Below are 19,105 nucleotides of genomic sequence, written 5' to 3' on the forward strand. Positions count from 1 at the left end.
TCTCCTGATCACATTTACTTCCTGATTAGGTTTAGGTCATATCCGGCTGTGGAAGCTCAGTTAGGATTAGGTGTGGCAAGTGATAGGGGTGGAAGTGTCTCCGGCCCCCTCAATATCGGCTGGCAGGGGGCTGGGCCCCCTCAATGCTGAGGGCATGGAGAAGGCCAAGCATGGAGCCAAGGGTGGCGCAATTCAGTGGGTGACTCCTCTTAAGCATGAGAAAGGACTGGGCTCTGCCATCGGCCTCCTCCCGATGATGTGACGTCGCATGCATGATGTCACACACGCACATCGGGCACATGATGGTGTGTGTGCGTAATGTCACACAAGTGAAACGCATGCCAGGGCCCCACAATCTTAGGCGCAGGGTGGCGTCTCTGGTTAGGATGGTCCACCCCTAGAGGCTAATGAATCTGGACGGTTTTCTGACGCCTCTTTTCCAGCTAACCCTGGTGGAGCTCTTGAATTTACAGATGGCCAGGAAGTTGATCTAGAGGCCTGGTTCACATGTCTTGGTAGGGTGAACTAAGGCTTACGGGGACAGGCTTCCAGAAGGGAACCTGCATCTGCTGTGTTCCTCCCTAGTCTCTCTCGCTCCTGTGCTAACACCATCAAGGCAGCACATTTTTCATCAAGAATTGTCAAGGAAATTCACTCACCGTCACAAGATATTTGAAATGTTACATAAATCATTGTATTATCTCCTGCAGGGACAGCCAGTGTATGCCCTCCAGATGTGGACTAGAACTCCCATCATACTGCATGGCCAATCATAGTCATGGATGATGGGAAATGTAGTCCTGCAATTTCTGGAAGACACCATGCGGACTACCTCTGCTCTCCTGCAATAAATATATTCTTCCTTGTACATGCTACTACAAAAATGGTAACCAAATGCTTTTTTCAGAACATAATCAAACATTTTTGAGAAGTATAGTAAACAGCCTCCCTTCCTCTTCTGAAGACAAGCATCTCATGCAACCCAAGCCTGTTTTAAACAAGCAGCGCAGGATTCTTAGCCTCGTTCTTAGTCCTACATTTTCCTGCCACCATTCATCAATGAACACCAGCAAGCCTTTGAGAGTCGCTCTCTCCTGTTTACATAATGGGATTAGACAATCTACGAGAAAGCATGCCTAGGTAGCTCTAGGGAACAAAGATTTTTTTGGGTGCATAATGCAAGGAAGTGACCAAAGGACTCATCAGTGCTTTTAAAACCTATACCTACATTGTTCTGTGTTCAATAAGACATGACGTTATTCCCATTTGCTGGAAGTCTCCCCACGGCACAAGAGATGCGTCTCCGATGCAATTACTGCACAATAAAGAACGAGCATTTGCAACACTCCTCTCCCTACGCTGATTGAATCCTGCACTATGTCTTCAAAAGCCAATTTCTCTCACCATAATGAACCTGCAGTCAAGAATGCAGCAAATGTCCCCTGGTGGTGTGGTGGGTTTTCTCTTTTACTTTTTGGTTTTCAAAAATTCTCTTATTTAAAGCATTGACCAAACATACATCCATTGTCTTCCCTATAGTTTACAATACACAACATTACCTGATTATCAGCTATTATTCTCATAAATACCTTTCCCCCTTTTTAATACAAATAAGAGAACAAGAATCACATACCCTCCAACATTTCTTCAGTGAACATAGGGACGTTCCATTTCATAATGATAATTTTTCTATTTATACCCCACACATCCTACTGGGTTGCCCCAGCCACTCTGGGCAGCTTCCAACATATATATATATATATATATATATATATATATATATATATATATATATATAAAACATAGTAAAACATTTAACATTAAAAAAACCTTCCCTATACAGGTTTGCCTTCAGACAGCTCAGAGGCCGTATAACTCCATACGCTCCAACATTTCTCCAATAAAAATAGGGACATCCTAAGGAAAAGTGGGACATTCTGGATCAAATCAGAAACCGGAACAGCTTCTCTAAATCTGGGACATCCCTGGAAAACGGAGACACTTGGGAGGGTCTGGAATGAAAATAAAATAAAGTAAAGTAACTTCCTACCAACAAAATTCCCTTATATCTCAGGTTATGTGTGATAGATTATTATTGATGTCTCAGATGTATTGTAGTCCATATACATATATGATTTTAGAAAAGAGTTCCATTGAATGCTTAATTATAGTGTTATACCACAGTAATTTACTAGGAATAGTCAGGTGGCTAATTACATATGTTGTAATTAGGGTGGGAGATGCTCCCAGGGGAGAGCTGGGGACACACGTCTTTTTCTGCATGGGACAAACGTTGGAATATACTTGTGAGAGAGAATCTTGTATCTTCTTTTCTTTTTTCTTTTTCAATATTCTTTGTGTGGGTTGGCGTGTCTTTTATGTTATTGTGAAAATGTTAAAGAAAACTTTAATGAAAAGTAATTCTTGTACAACCCAGTTTGGTAATCACGTATGTAAAATAATAGATTGTTCTCATAATAAATAATCCCTGTGATACTGGTTTTGTTCCAGCTTGCACAAAAGCACTTGCAAAAATGCAAAAGAGATCTATTCGTACAACTGTAAATTGTGCGAGCTACTGACCTCTAGTGGTGAGCTGCGTGAACTTTTGCAAGACAGATATCACATGCTACACAGTGATGAAAATGCAGAAGTTAAAACTTCTTATATCTAACATGTAACTATATGCAATCTCCTTCTGCATAAAATGCATGCTTTAATACCACTATGGTTTCTGTAGTCTCTTGTGACAGAAGAGAGTTCCCCAAACCAGCTTCCCCAAACCAGACTTGGGTCTCAGCACTCCAAGTGAAATACCTAAAATTTCCCTAATAGTCACTGGGCTGGTTCACACACAATGTTAAACTATGACTGAACACCACACACGGACAAGTGTTGGTCTCACAAGCCCCCCGCCTCTCACCTCTTTCTCTCACACTCTGGTTAGCATTTATCAAATCAAATCAATCTTTATTACGGTCCAGAGACCCAACAAATCGTTACAAAGCAATGCACAATTCAGACAGCCTACCTCCAGGTTAAACAAGCATTTTGTTCAAAAGATAGGGATCATTGGTTCTTGCAACCACCGATAACAACTTTGCCACTGCTAATGTTCTAGCATTTGTCTGGTCTTCCAATAGGAACCTGACATAGTGAGCCTTTATTGTCCTATAATCAATAGGTTTAAAAGGTGTCTGGTTAAAAAACGGAAATACAAAAGAACCCCTACCTGGCATTTGACTCTATCTGAAAACAATTTTTAATAAGTTGTTTAAGGGGCAGAAATTTCCCTTCATCCTTGGCAAATGAAATTATGTAGACCACAGGATCAGATTTTAAAGAAAGAATAGTTTTTAATAAAGTGGTACCTCGGGTTACAGACGCTTCAGGTTACAGACTCCACAAACCCAGAAATAGTACCTCAGGTTAAGAACTTTGCTTCAGGATGAGAACAGAAATCGTGCGGCGGCAGCACAGTGACAGCAGGAGGCCCCATTAGCTAAAGTGGTACCTCAAGTTGAGAACAGTTTCAGGTTAAGAACGGACCTCCGGTGTTAGGTTGTGGGCGAACATGTCAGACAACACAGCGATTCTTTAAACAGCTCTTCTTTATTCAGATGCCAGAACAGAACTAGGCTGAGGAGCTCAGTCAGCCTGCTTATATAGAGCTCCAGAACAATGCAACCGTTGCCATTTTCTAAAACTATCACTGAACGTCACTTTTCGATCCTTCATTTGCATACAAAACTATCCAATCACTGAACGTCACTTTTCGGTCCTTCATTTGCATACAAAACTATCCAATCACTGAACGTCACTTTTTGGTCCTTCATTTGCATACAAAACTATCCAATCACTGAACGTCACTTTTCGATCCTTCATTTGCATAACTATCTACAGTATCCCCCTGCTGGCCCAGGGTGAGAACTTCAGTACATAACATCTGGAATGAATTACCGTATTTTTCGCTCTATAACACGCACCCGACCATAACACGCACATAGTTTTTAGAGGAGGAAAACAAGAAAAAAAAATTCTAAATGAAACAGTGGATGTATGATTTTTGTGGTTCATGCTGTGACCACAGACATGTGATCTGACGGTGAGTTTGGGGTAGCCCAATGCAAAAATCCTGAGGATCCATGTGGATCCATGCTTTGTAACCACGTTTTTGCACCACTGCAGCCCCAGGCAACAGTGGGTGTGTGATTTTTTTGGTGCAAGCTGTAGCCATGGACATGCTATGTGATCTGCTGGTGAATTTGGGGTGACCCATGTAAGCGGCTCCTCTCCTCTCCCGCTTTGCTCCTTTAAAGCGAGCAGGCTCTCTGTTCCTCTCTCCTCCCCACTCAGCGGCTCTTCTCCCGCTTTGCTGTTTCAAAGCAAGCCACGGAGGAGGGAAGGAAGGGGAACCATGGATCCTCTGCTCACGACTGCAGCAGATCTCCCTGCCATCCATAGGCATTCGCTCCATAACACGCACAGACATTTCCCCTTACTTTCTAGGAGGAAAAAAGTGAGTGTTATGGTGCAAAAAATACGGTAAGTTCTTAACCAGCGGTACCACTGTAGTGTTGATGCCTCACATTAACTTGACACCACATAGCAGTGCCCAAACATGTGGTGTACAGAGGTGAAAAATGCCCTCACATCATGGTTAAACATCAGGAAAGGTGAAATACTTTGATTGTGTTCTGCACTGAAACAGGTAACAGGCCAGTTCTGAGTAAAGTGCTTTAACTGGAACTTGGCAGATGACTGTTGGTGTGCTATAAGCACCAGACATTTTAGGGAGTCCAACACGCAACTGCACTTCCACCCCAAGATGCCATTTCAGTTTCCGTATACAAGAATCTGGCAGGCAGTTGTACAAGTGCTGATGATGCATGATTTATCCCCCCCCCCTCAAAAAAAGATCCAGAGTTATTATGAACACAAGAAATGAGAACACTACAGAATCTTAGAAAGGGTCAGTCATACATTCCTCAGTTATGGGAAGATTAAGCCATCAGCTCTGCCCCAATTAAGAGCTCTTTCAAACTCATAAAAGTAGTCAAATATGATGATCATTTAGCTTATGTCTTTCTCTTAAGAGCATGGAGGAAGTTATTGACTGTTGCTACAGCCAAATGCAAGGAAGCGTTTTGTTCTCTTGAATGACAGTTTCAATACAAAGCCCGCACTCCAAGGCACTTCATTTTTGTTCTTAACTACAGCGACTGCAACACTCACTAACTGCTTTTAAAAACTGAAATGTAATCCTGCACCTCTGTTCTGGAGGTTTGTCTGACACCGACTTGGTTTTCAAACACACTTTTATTTTCCACAGCCCTTTGTATCTTAGCTTGTTTGTACCTTTTCTGAAGCTTTCTGTGCTATTTTTCTAGTCTACTTTTTGTACGTTTTGTTGCATACTTATTGTATTCTGACTCTGTAAGCTGCCCTGGGCACTCGTCTTTCTGGAGCGAAGGTGTTATTTTCCAGAAAGGGGATTTTTTCCACTGTTGAGAGAATGAAAGGAAAAGAAAACCCTGAATACTGGGAGAATTTTCTCTAGTTCTTTGTGGAATCTTACCAAGAGGCACCTTCTTACCTTTAAAAGTATCCCGGCGTCAGTTGCATAACCTTTGCTAGTAACTTGGTATGGCAGAAAAGTTATCTGCAGTTTAGCATGGTAAACCATTAAGGAAAGTGCAGATACTCCTCAGGTATTTGCAATGGAAGCTCACAAATTTTTAAAAAAATGTAACTGAAAAGGCAGCTATTTCAGCCTATTAACCCCTCCTAGTATATCTGTTCCCAGAACCCTCTGTAACATGTGTAGCTTCTGTTTCCTAGCGAGCAAGTTGATGTGAGAGTATTCCTTGATGGTTGAAATATATGGAAAAGCTGGGAAATGTCAGTATCTGCCCACAAACAGATGGTAATGTTTCAGAGTGACTAAGTTTATAAGTGAGCAGTTTATAAAGTTTATAAGTGAGCAGCTACTGAGTGAAACACATTTGTTGATGAAGTAAAGCAGGATTTCCCCAAATTTCTGCCTTCTGTCTCACTTGCTTACTTTCAGAAATAATTGGTACAATGCTAATTCTTCTGTTTCTGTCCTAAGAGAGCCCTCAGTATACAGTGCCAGTAATACAGTGAAAAGCCCAAAGTCCAGGATAATTTCTCCCTTTTGACTTACGTCTGCTATGTTCAGCATGTTCTCCTGGCCAGGCCGCTGCTCCCTCGCTTCCCAGGGCCGTGCAGAAAGAGGTTTGGATGAGCTCTACAACTCCGGTGGGATCTTTCCCCCTGTGGGTCGAAATGTCATGTAGACATTACCAGAAAGTTGGGCATTTAAAGGATCTGTCTCTGTCAGCATGGCCCTTAACAACTTTTAGAAAGAGTTGCTTAGTTTCTTTTTAACAGAGCAACTCCCTTTGTAGCTATGGAAACCGTTTCCACTCCACTTCTTGGCAAGGCCGTGGTTCTCCTGGGTCCTACAGAGGACGTGGTTCAAGCAGCCGCCCTGCTGTCACCTACCTGCAAAACTTGGGTTTGTCAGGATTGTGACAGAAACCCACTGATTTCCTGTTAGAGGTAATTGTCAGAAAAACAAACTTTTAATAAAATTTCTGAGCAAGCAAAAGCCAGCCGCCACCATAGATGAACTGCCTAATACAAAATAGCAGAAAATACCCACCTCACCAAAGTCCGGTTGCTGAGTGCTTCTCTGATACGAAATCAGACAAACATTAGTTGACGCAAGATTTTCAGATGAACTTCTCTAAACAGGAGACCTACGACTGGAGGCGGGGAGAGCTGCTAGCTTTTTCTTTTGTTTTTACCAGGCTATATTTCTTTAACAACAGCATGCTATGCAGATATTAGAAGAGAGTGCTGTGAATCCCTTTACCTGATTTCCCCGCAAGATCAAGCTTTTGTTAAAGGCACAGAAGCAAGTCTGACTGTGTTTTCCTCACCAGCTTTCCACTCAAGCAACGACAGGTGAGCTGTGGGGCCTTAAAGCCTTTAACCTTTTTAAATATTTGTTTTGGCGTTCTTTAAAATAATATACATTGCTGACTTCTGCAAGTATTTGCTAAGGATTTGTGCCATGGCGTGATTTGCAGTCCAGCGCTTCACAGTAATTGTGAATGGGATCACAGCCTCAGTCCTATTAATTCTGCTGAGGGACTATGACCATCTCAATTTTCCAACCCCACTTATTTATGAGTGAGCCCCATTGAATTCAATAGGACTTACATAGTTAGGGTTCCAAGCTAAGTAACTCTGAGAAATGTTTGGAATCTTGAGGTGAAACCCATAATTCATATTATTCTGGAGTAGTTGTATTATAGTTAATAGAACTACCTCGGTGTACACAGGTTGTGAACTGCAGTATTAACAGGGCCACTTAAACATTTGTGATTCACATCCTGTCAACAGGTAGCTGCCCCAAAAGAGGTTCGGGGACATAGGAAGCTGCCTTTTACCCAGCCAGACCCTTGGATCACTTTGCTCAGCAGCTCCTAAGTATTTCAGGCAGAAATCTTTCCCAGCCTCTGCCTGGAGATACTATGGGTTGGACCATAGCTGTCAACGTTTCCCTTATTCCGAATAGGATTCCTCGCAAGAAAAGGGAAAAGTTGACAGCTATGGGTTGGACCTGGAATCATTTGCATGCAAAACACTTGCTCCACCACTGAGTTATGACCCTTCCCAATTCCTACGGGTTTCATCCAGAATCAGCCCAGTAACAATACTGGGGTATTACTTTTCAGCTAAAATGATTCTTAAAGCTGCTCACTTTAATAAAATGAGGTTTATAGGACGATCATATTGGCTTCACAGTAACATATCAGGAATATCTGGTGACAACATATGGACTGGAAATTTGTCTGGTGAGCAGACCTTGGAAAATCCTCTGAAACCTTGCAAAAGGCAAACAAGGAAGGAACAAATGCTCTGTTATTTGTCCAATCTCTTTCCCCTTCTTCCCTCCCTCCCACCATTGCTTCTGGCAGACCAGCAAAACACAAAAGAAGTAAGGCTGGTTTAAGGCTGCTTATTTGTTTACAAGTATTATATGCAGGTCCAACTGTTTGGATATCCGAATCTGCAGCGTCTATAGCAAGGCTTGGGTACTAATTCCTTGCCTTCCATTAAGTGAATTTTAATTTAATGAGCATTTGGAAGCGTGTAACAGTTTGTGCCTCCTGAATGAATAAAACCTTTATTTTCTTTGACACTTTATATACTTTTAACTCTGGGACTGGAGGCATCTGTTAGTGATACATGATAATAAACCTCTATACATGTATGATGTTCTAAGTGCACTGAAAGAAATGCAGGTGTCAAATAATGATCCAAAAAAGTCTCTAGACATAATTAATCCTCCCACCAGCTGTATTATTACCAGGCAACTCCTATATACTACCTCTAAAGCTAATCTTCCTCTCCCCAGGTATCCAAAATTTACTGAATGTGGAATAAAAACAACCTGTGACTGGAAGACCTCCATCTGGTCCGGAAGGGCCGTGTCAGCCTCCTTTTGGAATGTTGGAGCTGTGAAAACTGGAGCGGTCGCCTTGGCAACCAACTGACAAGGGACCCGGTTACCTGAAGAACTTAAGGTGTTAAGGTCAGGACATTTTGTGACCTATTAAAAACCTCCTCAATCTTTACACCGCACCTAGTCCTGCAAACCTTGCTGTTTCCTCGTAACTTGGGAATACTGGTATTTTTCAAAATGAAGGAGTGCGACACTTTGGGCACCAATCTTTCAAAATTAGATTGAGGAAAATATTTGTTTTTAATTAAAAGCGTTTATAAACCACTTGCTATTTCAAAAAACGGCCTCGGTCCAGTATACCTGAAGGAGCGTCTCCACCCCCCATCGTTCTGCCCGGACACTGAGAACCAGCGCCAAGGGCCTTCTGGCGGTTCCCTCACTGCAAGAGGCCAAGTTACAGGGAACCAGGCAGAGGGCCTTCTCGGTAGTGGCGCCCGCCCTGTGGAACGCCCTCCCATCAGATGTCAAAGCGATAAACAACTACCTGACATTCAGAAGACATCTGAAGGCAGCCCTGTTCAGGGAAGTTTTTAATATGTGACATTTTTGTGTATTTTTCATCTTTGTTGGAAGCCGCCCAGAGTGGCTGGGGAAACCCAGCCAGGTGGGCGGGGTACAAATAATAAATTATTATTATTATTATTATTATTATTATTATTATTATTATTATTATTATTATTATCATCAAGAATCTCTACAGTTACCTTGAGAATAAAAAGTGCCTACAGCAAAAGTATCACTTTTAACTGTGCTTCTTACCACATTATGGCATTTTCCTAAGCAAAGAAGAGAACCGCCAGTCCTCTGATTCCCAGCCATACTAATAGAATTTAGAAATTAGAAATACTAATTTCCTTCACTTTTATTCAGAGAGATTCCCTTCCTCAAACACAGACAGGCGGTATTTTTCACTGAGCTCCACAAGTTAATCACAAAACGCCACTTTAAGATATCTATCGGAGCTTTGGTTATATCATTCTCTTCTGCTATGTTCTCTTGGGTCGCTTTTCTCTCCGTTGTGCCTTTATTCCTTTTTCCTCCAATATCGCGATTACTTTGCTGTGTCCCACAGAAATGAAATGGAAATCAAAGGCACTGGAAGGGTCACCTCCCACTGAGAGTGCATTGACCTCACTGCTGACTTCATAATGTTTGACTTTGGGCTAAATGACATCACACAGCTGGGAAGGCAGCAAACTACACAAACCTTAACAGCGCAACACTTAAAACATGTGCCCTTCCACTTCCAGGAATAGAAACGGTTCACTTTCCACAACCTGTTGCTAAAAGGCTAGGCGCCTCTACAAACTCACAGCTCTATGGTTATACAGTGGTACCTCGGGTTAAGTACTTAATTCATTCTGGAGGTCTGTTCTTAACCTGAAACTGTTCTTTTTTTAAAAATAATATTTATTAAGAGTTTCAAAATTACAAAAAGAAAGAAGAAAAAAAGAAGAAACAACACTACAATACATAAAAAAAGAAAAAAGAAAAATACATAAAAAACCAATACAACAACACAACAACAAAAAGAAAAAGATACAAATTCCATTTTGCATATCTTTACCTTTCATTTGCTTGTTTCATTGACCTCCTCACACCTCCCTTTTTGTATTCTAGCTTAATTAGTTGTTTCAGCAAATTCTTTTCATCTTTCTCAATTTTTACTAAATAATTTATCTTAACAGTCTAACCTATTACTTAACTCAGCAGATCCTTTCCATCTTTCACCATATTCTGTTATTCAATTTGCCTTAATTTATTACTGTAAAATACCTTAGAGCTTAAAACTTAATACTTATTTATACATAACTCCTTATATCATTTCTACTAAAGCCAGATAGTTTCATTCCAACATTTTCCCAAATATTCATTAATTTACACTAATTCCCAAAATAACAATTTTTCTTTATGAACTTTTTTCCAATCTCCATCCAACGTCCCTTCTTCCTGGTCTCGGGTTATGTCAGTCCTTACTGTCCATTCCATCTAGTCCATCAACCTGGTAATCTTATGTCCGAGGCTCTTAAGTCTCTTCCATGCCCCTTCTGCAGATCTTCTTCTTCTTGTTTATACTTGCACTTTTCCTTGTCTTTTGTTGGTCTCTTTCTTAATTTCTTTCCTTTCTCATTGAAGAGTAGGTCTCTGGGGGGTTCCAGCCCAAAATTATCTCCCCTCATCAGGCCAGCCCATTCCCCAGAGTCCCACTCCCCGCAGTCATCAGCGTAATCCAAAAAATATTTAACAGCATGTTTCAAAGTCCCTCCGAAATTAAGAGCCTCCTCAGCTCCAGACTTCCCCTGGCCCACTCCAAATTCAATCTTCAAAAACAGCGGCTTATGCTCCTGCAGGGCCTCAGATCTCTCCATTTGTATTACTTGAGGTGCTACCGCAACCTCGTCCATTATCTTCTGCACTTGTACTTGCCCAGTTAAAACAGGTTCCTGAGTTGGTCCCTGAATGATGTCAGTATTCCCTACAGCCGTCATCAAATCCATCTTTTCATTCATCAAATCCATCTTCTCATGCATCTGCTCCAACAGAGCAATTGTCTTGCAAAAAGCAAGCAGCAAAGCTTCCTCCCAACACATTTTTGTCCAAGGTCAAAAGACTGGTCCCACGATCTTAATCTTACAGCTGTAGAGTCCCCAAGTAGACTGCAGCAACAATTTAACAAGCTCCCTCTAGAGGAGACAATTTCTATTTGTATCCATCTTTTTAAAGCAAGTCCAACAAAGGAAGGTTACTTTCATTTTTCAAATATTTTGTTTCTTTAAAATGCAAAAGGCAACATTGGAATCAGTTTGTTTCTCTTTTTTAGCTATCTGTCAAAATGTTCCATTCACAGTCAATGAACGTCTCCAACAATTTCTGTCTCTGACACCCTGTTCCCAGGTTCGAGACGGTGGAAACTTATCTTTCTTTACTCCCTCTCCTGCAGGCTTGAACAGTCAAAGTCCCCCCCCCTTTTCTCCTGCTTCCAAGGGGGGTTTTAGTGGTTATAAATGAAGGAAATTTCTACCTTTATAAACGACTTTCCAGGCTATTAGCTTACAAGGTTTTGCTTCAGTCTATTTACAAAAAGCGGAAGGCGGACTTCCTGTTTTGAACCTTCCCGCTTCGATGCCAAATTAGTATGTTTCTTGATCCAATTTTCCGTTTCTACTCATGGGTACTTGTTTAGAGTCCAATTGTCCACAGGAAAAAGTCAGCGCTCTCCGGCAATGGCTGTGCGGCTTCACTCCGTGAAAGTAGCAATCAGTTCGCAGCACCGCGCTGCTCACCCCACTTCGCTCTGGAGCCCCAAAATGGGGTTCCCCGTGAGTAGGGGAGGCGCTCCTGGTGCCCTGCCAAACCCCACGTTCCCAGGCTTCCTCCACCTGGGATTTCTAGCGGGTCCCCACCTTCGCCGTGGCGGGAAGACCCAGTTAACCTGAAACTGTTCTTAACCTGAAGCACCACTTTAGCTAATGGGGCTTCCCACTGCCGCCGCGCCCCCAGAGCACGATTTCCTGTTCTCATCCTGAAGCAAAGTTCTTAACCTGAGGTACTATTTCTGGGTTAGCAGAGTCTGTAACCTGACGCGTATGTAACCTGAAGCGTATGTAACCCAAGGTACCACTGTATTTTGGAATCAGTTATTGTGATTTATAATTGCTTGCACGGCTACTCAATGTGTGCTGGGGTTCAATTTTCTAAGTGTAAGAAAACGCAATAAAGATAATTTACAAAAAAGTAATAAATAATTCCCATGTCAACAACTGCAGATCCAGGACTTTTCCCCCATCTAATAATCCTTCATGCAATTCTGTACTGTAGACAGGTTAGTATGTACAGTACCAGGTTGCATTTAAAATGTCACATCTATACTGTATTGGTGTGTTAACTTTTATTGGTTTTCAGCAGATTATAAACATAGCACATAACTTCTCCTGTTCCCCTTCCCTTCTCCCTTCCTCCCAGAACAAATGATCAGTTTATCATTTGTGAATTTGGCAGATGCTAATAATTAGAAAGTTCTTTAGAAAATCATATACATCACAGGGATATCCACAAATAACCCCCCCATCTTCCCCCTGGCCCCACCCCCGGTCTCTTACATCTCAGCCTGTTACCCCTTTTACATTAACTGATTGTATGTTAGTCCACTTGTCTGTCTACTTGTCTATTCCCTGCTTTGATAACGCCACTGAGGCATCTAGGAAAACCCCAGAGAAGCCCTTAAAACACAGCCCAGATGCGACAAAAATGACCGCCTAATCCCAACACTCTGTAAAAGCCACTAGTCAACAATGCCTGTCCAGCTCAGCAACCCAACAACACTCAGGAACCATCATCACCACAACTCCCAACCATAACACACCCCACTCCAAAAGGATGCCAAGCAGATCCCAAACCAAAACCATGTGGGACAGCGAGATGACACCAACCAGGGAGATGGCAAACCACTGAGACCACAGCACCCCTTCAAGATGATGACCACCCAACAACAAAACAAGATCTGAGGGAAATGGAAATGAGATTAGCAGAAATACTGAAGGCCACAGCGGCTCCCCTGCAGATATTAATCAACGATCTAACCTCCAAAGTGGAAGCTCTAGAGAACAACTACAACTACAACCCCTTGTGGGGGCAAATTAACAAAGACCTAAAGAGATGGAACAACACAAACTTCACTCTCTCAGACAACATAGCCATGATCAAAATGATCCCCCTCCCAAAACTAACCTACCTATTCCAAACCCTCCCAATCTGGATCCCCCAACCCAACTCTGAAAATGGCAGAAAAAACTACACTTATTTATCTTCTCACACAAAAAAACCAAGAATAAGCCCCAAATATCTGCACCTCCCCTCCTCAGAGAGAGGATGGGGAATGCCCAACATAGAAGCATATTACACTGCCAACCAAATACGCCATATAATCCCATATATACTCGAAGATGAGAGAAAACAATGGATACACCTAGAGAGGGACACAATTGAAACTACCTGCACCACAGCATACCCATTCCTTCCAAACAAACTAAAGAAAATTCCCACAACACTCACCAAGTGCACACAGACCATGCTCAAAGCATGGAAAACAGAAATAGACCAACTGTCCAACACCATCCCCACTAATTCCCCTGGCACACCACCCACTATTCCATCACACAGCACAAAACCTCCAAATAAAAACCTGGCAAACCAAAGGCCTATATCGCCTAACAGACTTCTATAAAAATAACAAACCCTTGTCAACACAAGAAATACAAGACAAACTAGAGGACACCCAATTGCCCTGGTTAACACATCACCAATTACATGCCCTCTTAAACAATCCAGCAGTAAAATCAGCAGAAACTAGGCCCCTGACAACCTTCGAAAACCTCCTAACAACAAAGGGACACGACAAAGGGATGGTATCTGCAATATACAAAATATTACTCCAAAACCCCATGAATCCCCTAGACATAATAAAAAAAAAATGGGAAGATGACATAGGCTATGAGATTAACTCCACTCAGTGGACCAGAATGTGGTCTAAACCCTCCTTTAAATCCATATCAATGAGAAGGAGAGAACTCTGAAACTTACCCACAGGCGGTAACACCAAGGAAATTAGCGCTAATACGCCCAGGAACCTCACCAAAATGTTGGAGAGGGTGCATCTCCACAGGCACATACCTCCACATGTGGTGGGAGTGCCCCAAAATCCAACTATTCTGGACAACAGTCATGCGAGAAGCCAAGTTACAGGGAACCAGGCAGAGGGCCTTCTCGGTAGTGGCACCTGCCCTGTGGAACGCCCTTCCACCAGATGTCAAAGAGAACAACTACTACCAGACTTTTAGAAGACATCTGAAGGCAGCCCTCTTTAGGGAAGCTTTTAATGTTTGATGGATTACTGTATTTTAATGTTTTGTTGGAAGCCGCCCAGAGTGGCTGGGGAGGCCCAGCCAGATGGGCGGAGTATAAACAATAAATTATTATTATTATTATTACAAGAAATGTGTCAAATAACTAAGCAAGTATTAGGAACCACCCCAGAACTGGCTCTACTAAACATATTCCAAGACAATAATGCCCACTCACATCACAAAGAACTCATAACCCGCCTACTTTCAGCAGCCAAAAGCATTATAGCCAGACACTGGAGAGACCTGTCAGGAGTAAGCTGGGAAACAGCCCGACTAGAAAAATTAACCAATAAACTGAAACTGACACGGGGACAAATAGAAGAAGACGCCTTCACCCCAGTATGGCTCCCCTTTATCACACACACAGCCCAACAAGACAATGACAAGAACCCGCCTGTGGCCTTCGTAGAGACCCCGTCGTTTCACGGACTATTGACCTGTACACCACTACTTTATCCTTCCACTTACACCAATTTTGTGGAAAAAAGCCCAGGGTTCCCCGATGAAGTATTGAGTCTCAGTCAGGCAGAGTTAACACTGAAGATTAAAGTTTATTTCAAACACAAACAAGTTTTAAAATATATTCCAAACGCTGTCACTCTATTCCCTCTCAGTCTTGTCCCTGTCCCTAACTCACTCTGACTCCTCTATCTCCCCCCACCACAAAAGAACCAAGGAACTAACAGACAAAAATGGCTTTTTTACGGGTCAACCTATTAACCCTTTCTCTCCCCCAATACAAAGGTATCCCCAAAGATTGGGCAAATGCCACAGTGCCAACAGCATGCAAATCAATGTGGCTTAACCCGATTCAAAAACACCCACCCACCCACACATGAAAACAAAGTTCACCAAACAAGCAGCCGCACCCTAGGCCAACCCCAACCTCTCTCACCACCAAAGGAATGCAAGCGAATAGTAAAGAGAACCCGCACAAGCGATGCTGACACAAAACCCCACACATACATGAAGTAAAATAGAAACATCGCCTCCTGACCCCACCCCCCTGGCCCCCTCCACCTCTTCCCCCCTTTTCTTCCTAATGTATCCCTAATGTCTCAGCAAATGAAACTGACCTATGGAAAATGTAACTTGAAAAAAGAGACATTGTGCATACCTTTGTAAACCAAGAAAACTTTAATAATGATGATGATGAAAAGGTGTTGCAGTGGAGGAGGGCAGGGGAAAGAAAACTCCTGGCACTCCTTCTTTCTTGCTACAGAACTAAAAGATTTCTCCGCTTTTCTCCTTTTTCTCTTGGCTGGTGTGTTCAGCGGTCACCCTCAGGGGAAACAGGTCCCCCCCTGAGAGGAAATGGACTGATCGGAACCTGGCTGTGACATCAGCTCAGAATCCCAACCTCACTTGGCAGCTGATTCCCAGCCTTGGCTCAAGAGCCCCTGGGTTGGAAAAACTGGTGCCTGGATTTATTTTAAAAATCACGACAATATTAGACAGCGAGAAAGCGGGAGTGACAATCAGCAAAGTCTGAAGATTAATGGCTGGGGAAATGGCGAGAGGACCAACAGGCAGCCCCCGGAGGAGGAAGGCGACAGCAAGAAGGAGACCCGAGGCCACGTTGTACAGATCTACTAAGTCCTCAATGGCTGCAGGAAAAGGAAGAGGAAGAGGGGTCTCTACAAGAGCTGGCATGTGACAAAGACCCATGAGAGCAGAAGCAGCCAAGCAGGCGGGGAAGTGCTGGGACTGCACAGTCATTTGGGCCTCCTAAAGTTATTCAGGCCCAACTGCTGAGTCGCTCTGACATGTGACTCATTCTCCTTATAAGTGGCAGCCATTTTCTCTCTGTGTTCCCAGTCTGCCTCAGTTGTGAGCTCATTAAAGCTCTTATTCTTTCACTTACTAATTTACGCTGCGCGTCAGATGATAATAGCAGCCAAGGGCCACCCCACAATAATTCACCTGTGGAGGGGCTGTGGCCCCTGTCTGGCGACAACAAAGAAGAACACCCGGAGCCCAGAGTGAATGAGGGCCTCCCTTCTGACGCTACCGAGCCAGAGCGCCCGGAAAGTGCCGCAGCAGATCACAAGGCTTACTCCCTGGGCGATGTCCATGATGAGGAAACACCCCTGAGTGGCTCAGGCCTTTCCACGGGCTACTTCCCCTGCAATGGGACCGATGAGGAGCCCCCCCGCTACCAGCCCCCCAGGTGCCCGGAGGACAGAGAGAGTGGGGACCCCCGACCAGGCAGGAAGAAGATCCCCCACAAAGGGGCAGGGAACCCACCACAGGCCTCCGTCGGCTCTCACAGCAGCCAACGTGGGCTGGAAGTGGCCCCAAAAGAGGGGAAATCGATGGGGCTTGGAGAAGGAGAAGGTGGCAGGAGGGGAGCTGAAGTCCCAGCTGCAGAACCAGAACCAGCCGAGGGAAGAAGGCCACCCCCGTTTGTGACACTGACAGCATGGAGGCTGCTGGGGATGCCAGGAGAAGTGCCCCTCCTGAGGCCTGGGGATCCCCCAGCAGCCCTTCAAGCATGGAAGTGCAAAAAAAGAAAAAACACCTTCAATGGGCAGATGAACAAGACCAGAGCTCTCTGCCCCACAACCCAGGAGGCGAAGCAGCTGCAGGAAAAGGAAGAGGACATGGGGTCTCCACAAGAGCAGCCTGGCATCATCCCAGAAGATAATAGCAGCCCCACAATAATTCACTTGCAGATGCTGCGAAGGGGCTTTGGCCCCCGTCTGGCGACAACAAAGAAGAAGACCTGGAGCCCAGAGTGAATGAGGCCAGTGTGAAAAAGAATATTCAGAAGACCCCCCTTGTGCCTTGGCCTCCATTCCCTCGTCTCCTGTGTCTGGAAGGTCTTCAAAAAAGCGCCACCACCTGAACCCAGCACCAGCGGGGTGCAAGCAGAGAGGAGACTGCTCGGCATGCGGCTGAGGATTCCCCAACACAGCAGCTGCGTGCACTCAGAGGCACTTTGAGGATGAGGAAACGCCTCTACTTCCCCTGCCACTAGCCCTCTGGGTGCCCCTAGGACAGGGCTGGTGGGTGCGGTGGGTGCCGGCCGGCCAGCAGAGCTGGGAGTGATCCGGGGCGCTCGCAGCTGCCCGCCTCTCCATGGACTGGGCAAGGCGAAGCAGGCGGGCGCCGGAGCCGGGGGGAGGGGCCAACCACTCCCCTCCCCAGAGTGGCACCTTTGGTGCAGGTTGGCACTGCAGGGCTTCTCCCCCCCCCCCAGTGGCCCATTCTCTTGCATTCCCTGTTGTTGTACCACCTGACCTTACTACGCCACTGGGAGTGAGGGCTTGGGGATGCTGACACGAAGTCAGCTGCGATTTGGGGCAGCAGTGGGGAGCGTGGGAGGGTGGGCTGCTGAGGGGGAGAGGGAGGGGGCCCTGCAGCACCGGTCCGCACTGGGGAGGTTGTTTTGGGGAGGGGGCGGGACCTCCAGGGGACGGGCTGTGCTTCCCACCAGGCGCTTCCCACCCCCATGATGGCGCGTGGGGCGGCCCGCGCCCACCTTGCTCTGCCCCTGCTTACTCCACCTTGGTGTACACTGCCTGCCAAACAATAACACGAACCAAGGGTCGTCAAACAACGGTTATCAGGGATTTGCCTCTTCCGACTTAGCACTTACCTGTTTAATCCCTCGCCTGACGTCTTGTTTTCATTGTTCTGTATGGAAATTAAAAGGTATAAATGTAAGAATCTTCTTTTGTTCTGGGTTCTCCTCCGTCGCCTGTTTGTTACGTGAGTGGGGACCTTGTTGCCAACAGTCTTTGTTTTGTAATAAAGTTCAGGCTTATAGCCGCTTTACTTTTCATAAAAATGATAATAAATGCATTTTAAAAAGAAAATCATATATAGTAAAAGGTTATCATATTTCAATAAAACCATCCATGTCACATGTGCAGTCCAAAGCGTGCACTCTTTTGGTCAACTTTTCAACTGAAGCAATTGTCCATGCATTCTGTTGCCATTCTGCACTTTCCAATTCTGCACTGAGTAGTTGTGCCACCAAAAGAAAAGTAACGGTTCCTTACTAGTAGGTTAGTTCAAATAAATATGTGAAATTCAGGCCCTAGCAAAGTCGTCTTGGCACTGTGATCCCACCCTCCCCATCCCCTGCATTATTTCTGTTTCCTGTGCACCAAGATTTCCTGGAGCCCAGTTTCCTTTCCCTTTGCTTATCTTCACCCTTAATGCTACCCTGCCTCTTTTAACCACATTGGTTGTTTTCTCTGACAGCTTCTTCCTCAGCCTGCCCTCAACCCGGAATTTCATCATTTAGGCCTTATCCAGACTTCCTTTTGTACCATGTTTTCCAGGCACAGGTCCATGCTTTAAAAGCTGTTTCTGAGCAGGGTTTTGTTTTTGTTTTGGTTCCAGTACTTTCTCCCAGAAAACCCACATTTTACTTCGAACAAACAGCAATTAATTTGAACAAACAGCAATCTGCAGAAAACTTGCTTAGAGTCCTTTAAAGCCCAGACCTATACCTAGAAACACAGCACAAAAGGAAGTCTTGAATTAGCTCTCAAAGCTGTTCGATGTATTAACCCTAGTCAAATGCTAAACTAACAAGTTCTGTTGTTGGTGCTCCCCTGAGCTTGGTAATTGTTTGGGAACATTTTGTGACACAGCATTAGCCTAGAAAATTGGGATCACCACAAGCAGA

At 44.3% G+C, this 19,105-nt stretch overlaps 1 protein-coding gene across 4 annotated transcripts in view; it reads right to left on the bottom strand.

Annotated features, from left to right (window-relative positions):
- Positions 1-16,173, bottom strand: part of LOC128399774 (palmitoyltransferase ZDHHC11-like) — a 31,944-nt gene extending 15,771 nt beyond the window's left edge. The window contains exons 1-3 of one of the 4 annotated variants that reach the window (XM_053361499.1): positions 8,489-8,556; positions 7,796-7,919; positions 6,188-6,297 (exon numbers count right to left, since the gene is read on the bottom strand). In XM_053361499.1, the coding sequence (XP_053217474.1) occupies positions 6,188-6,205 (18 nt within the window). In that variant the 5' untranslated portion in view covers positions 6,206-6,297; positions 7,796-7,919; positions 8,489-8,556. Of the gene's footprint in view, positions 1-6,187; positions 6,298-6,688; positions 6,777-7,795; positions 7,920-8,488; positions 8,759-15,580 lie in introns of those variants that run through there. The other 3 variants (XM_053361500.1, XM_053361498.1, XM_053361501.1) reach the window with 3 other exon arrangements.
- Between the last annotated feature and the right edge of the window lie 2,932 nt (positions 16,174-19,105).

This window comes from Podarcis raffonei, chromosome 13 (assembly GCF_027172205.1).
Source record: "Podarcis raffonei isolate rPodRaf1 chromosome 13, rPodRaf1.pri, whole genome shotgun sequence".
NCBI lineage: Eukaryota > Metazoa > Chordata > Lepidosauria > Squamata > Lacertidae > Podarcis > Podarcis raffonei.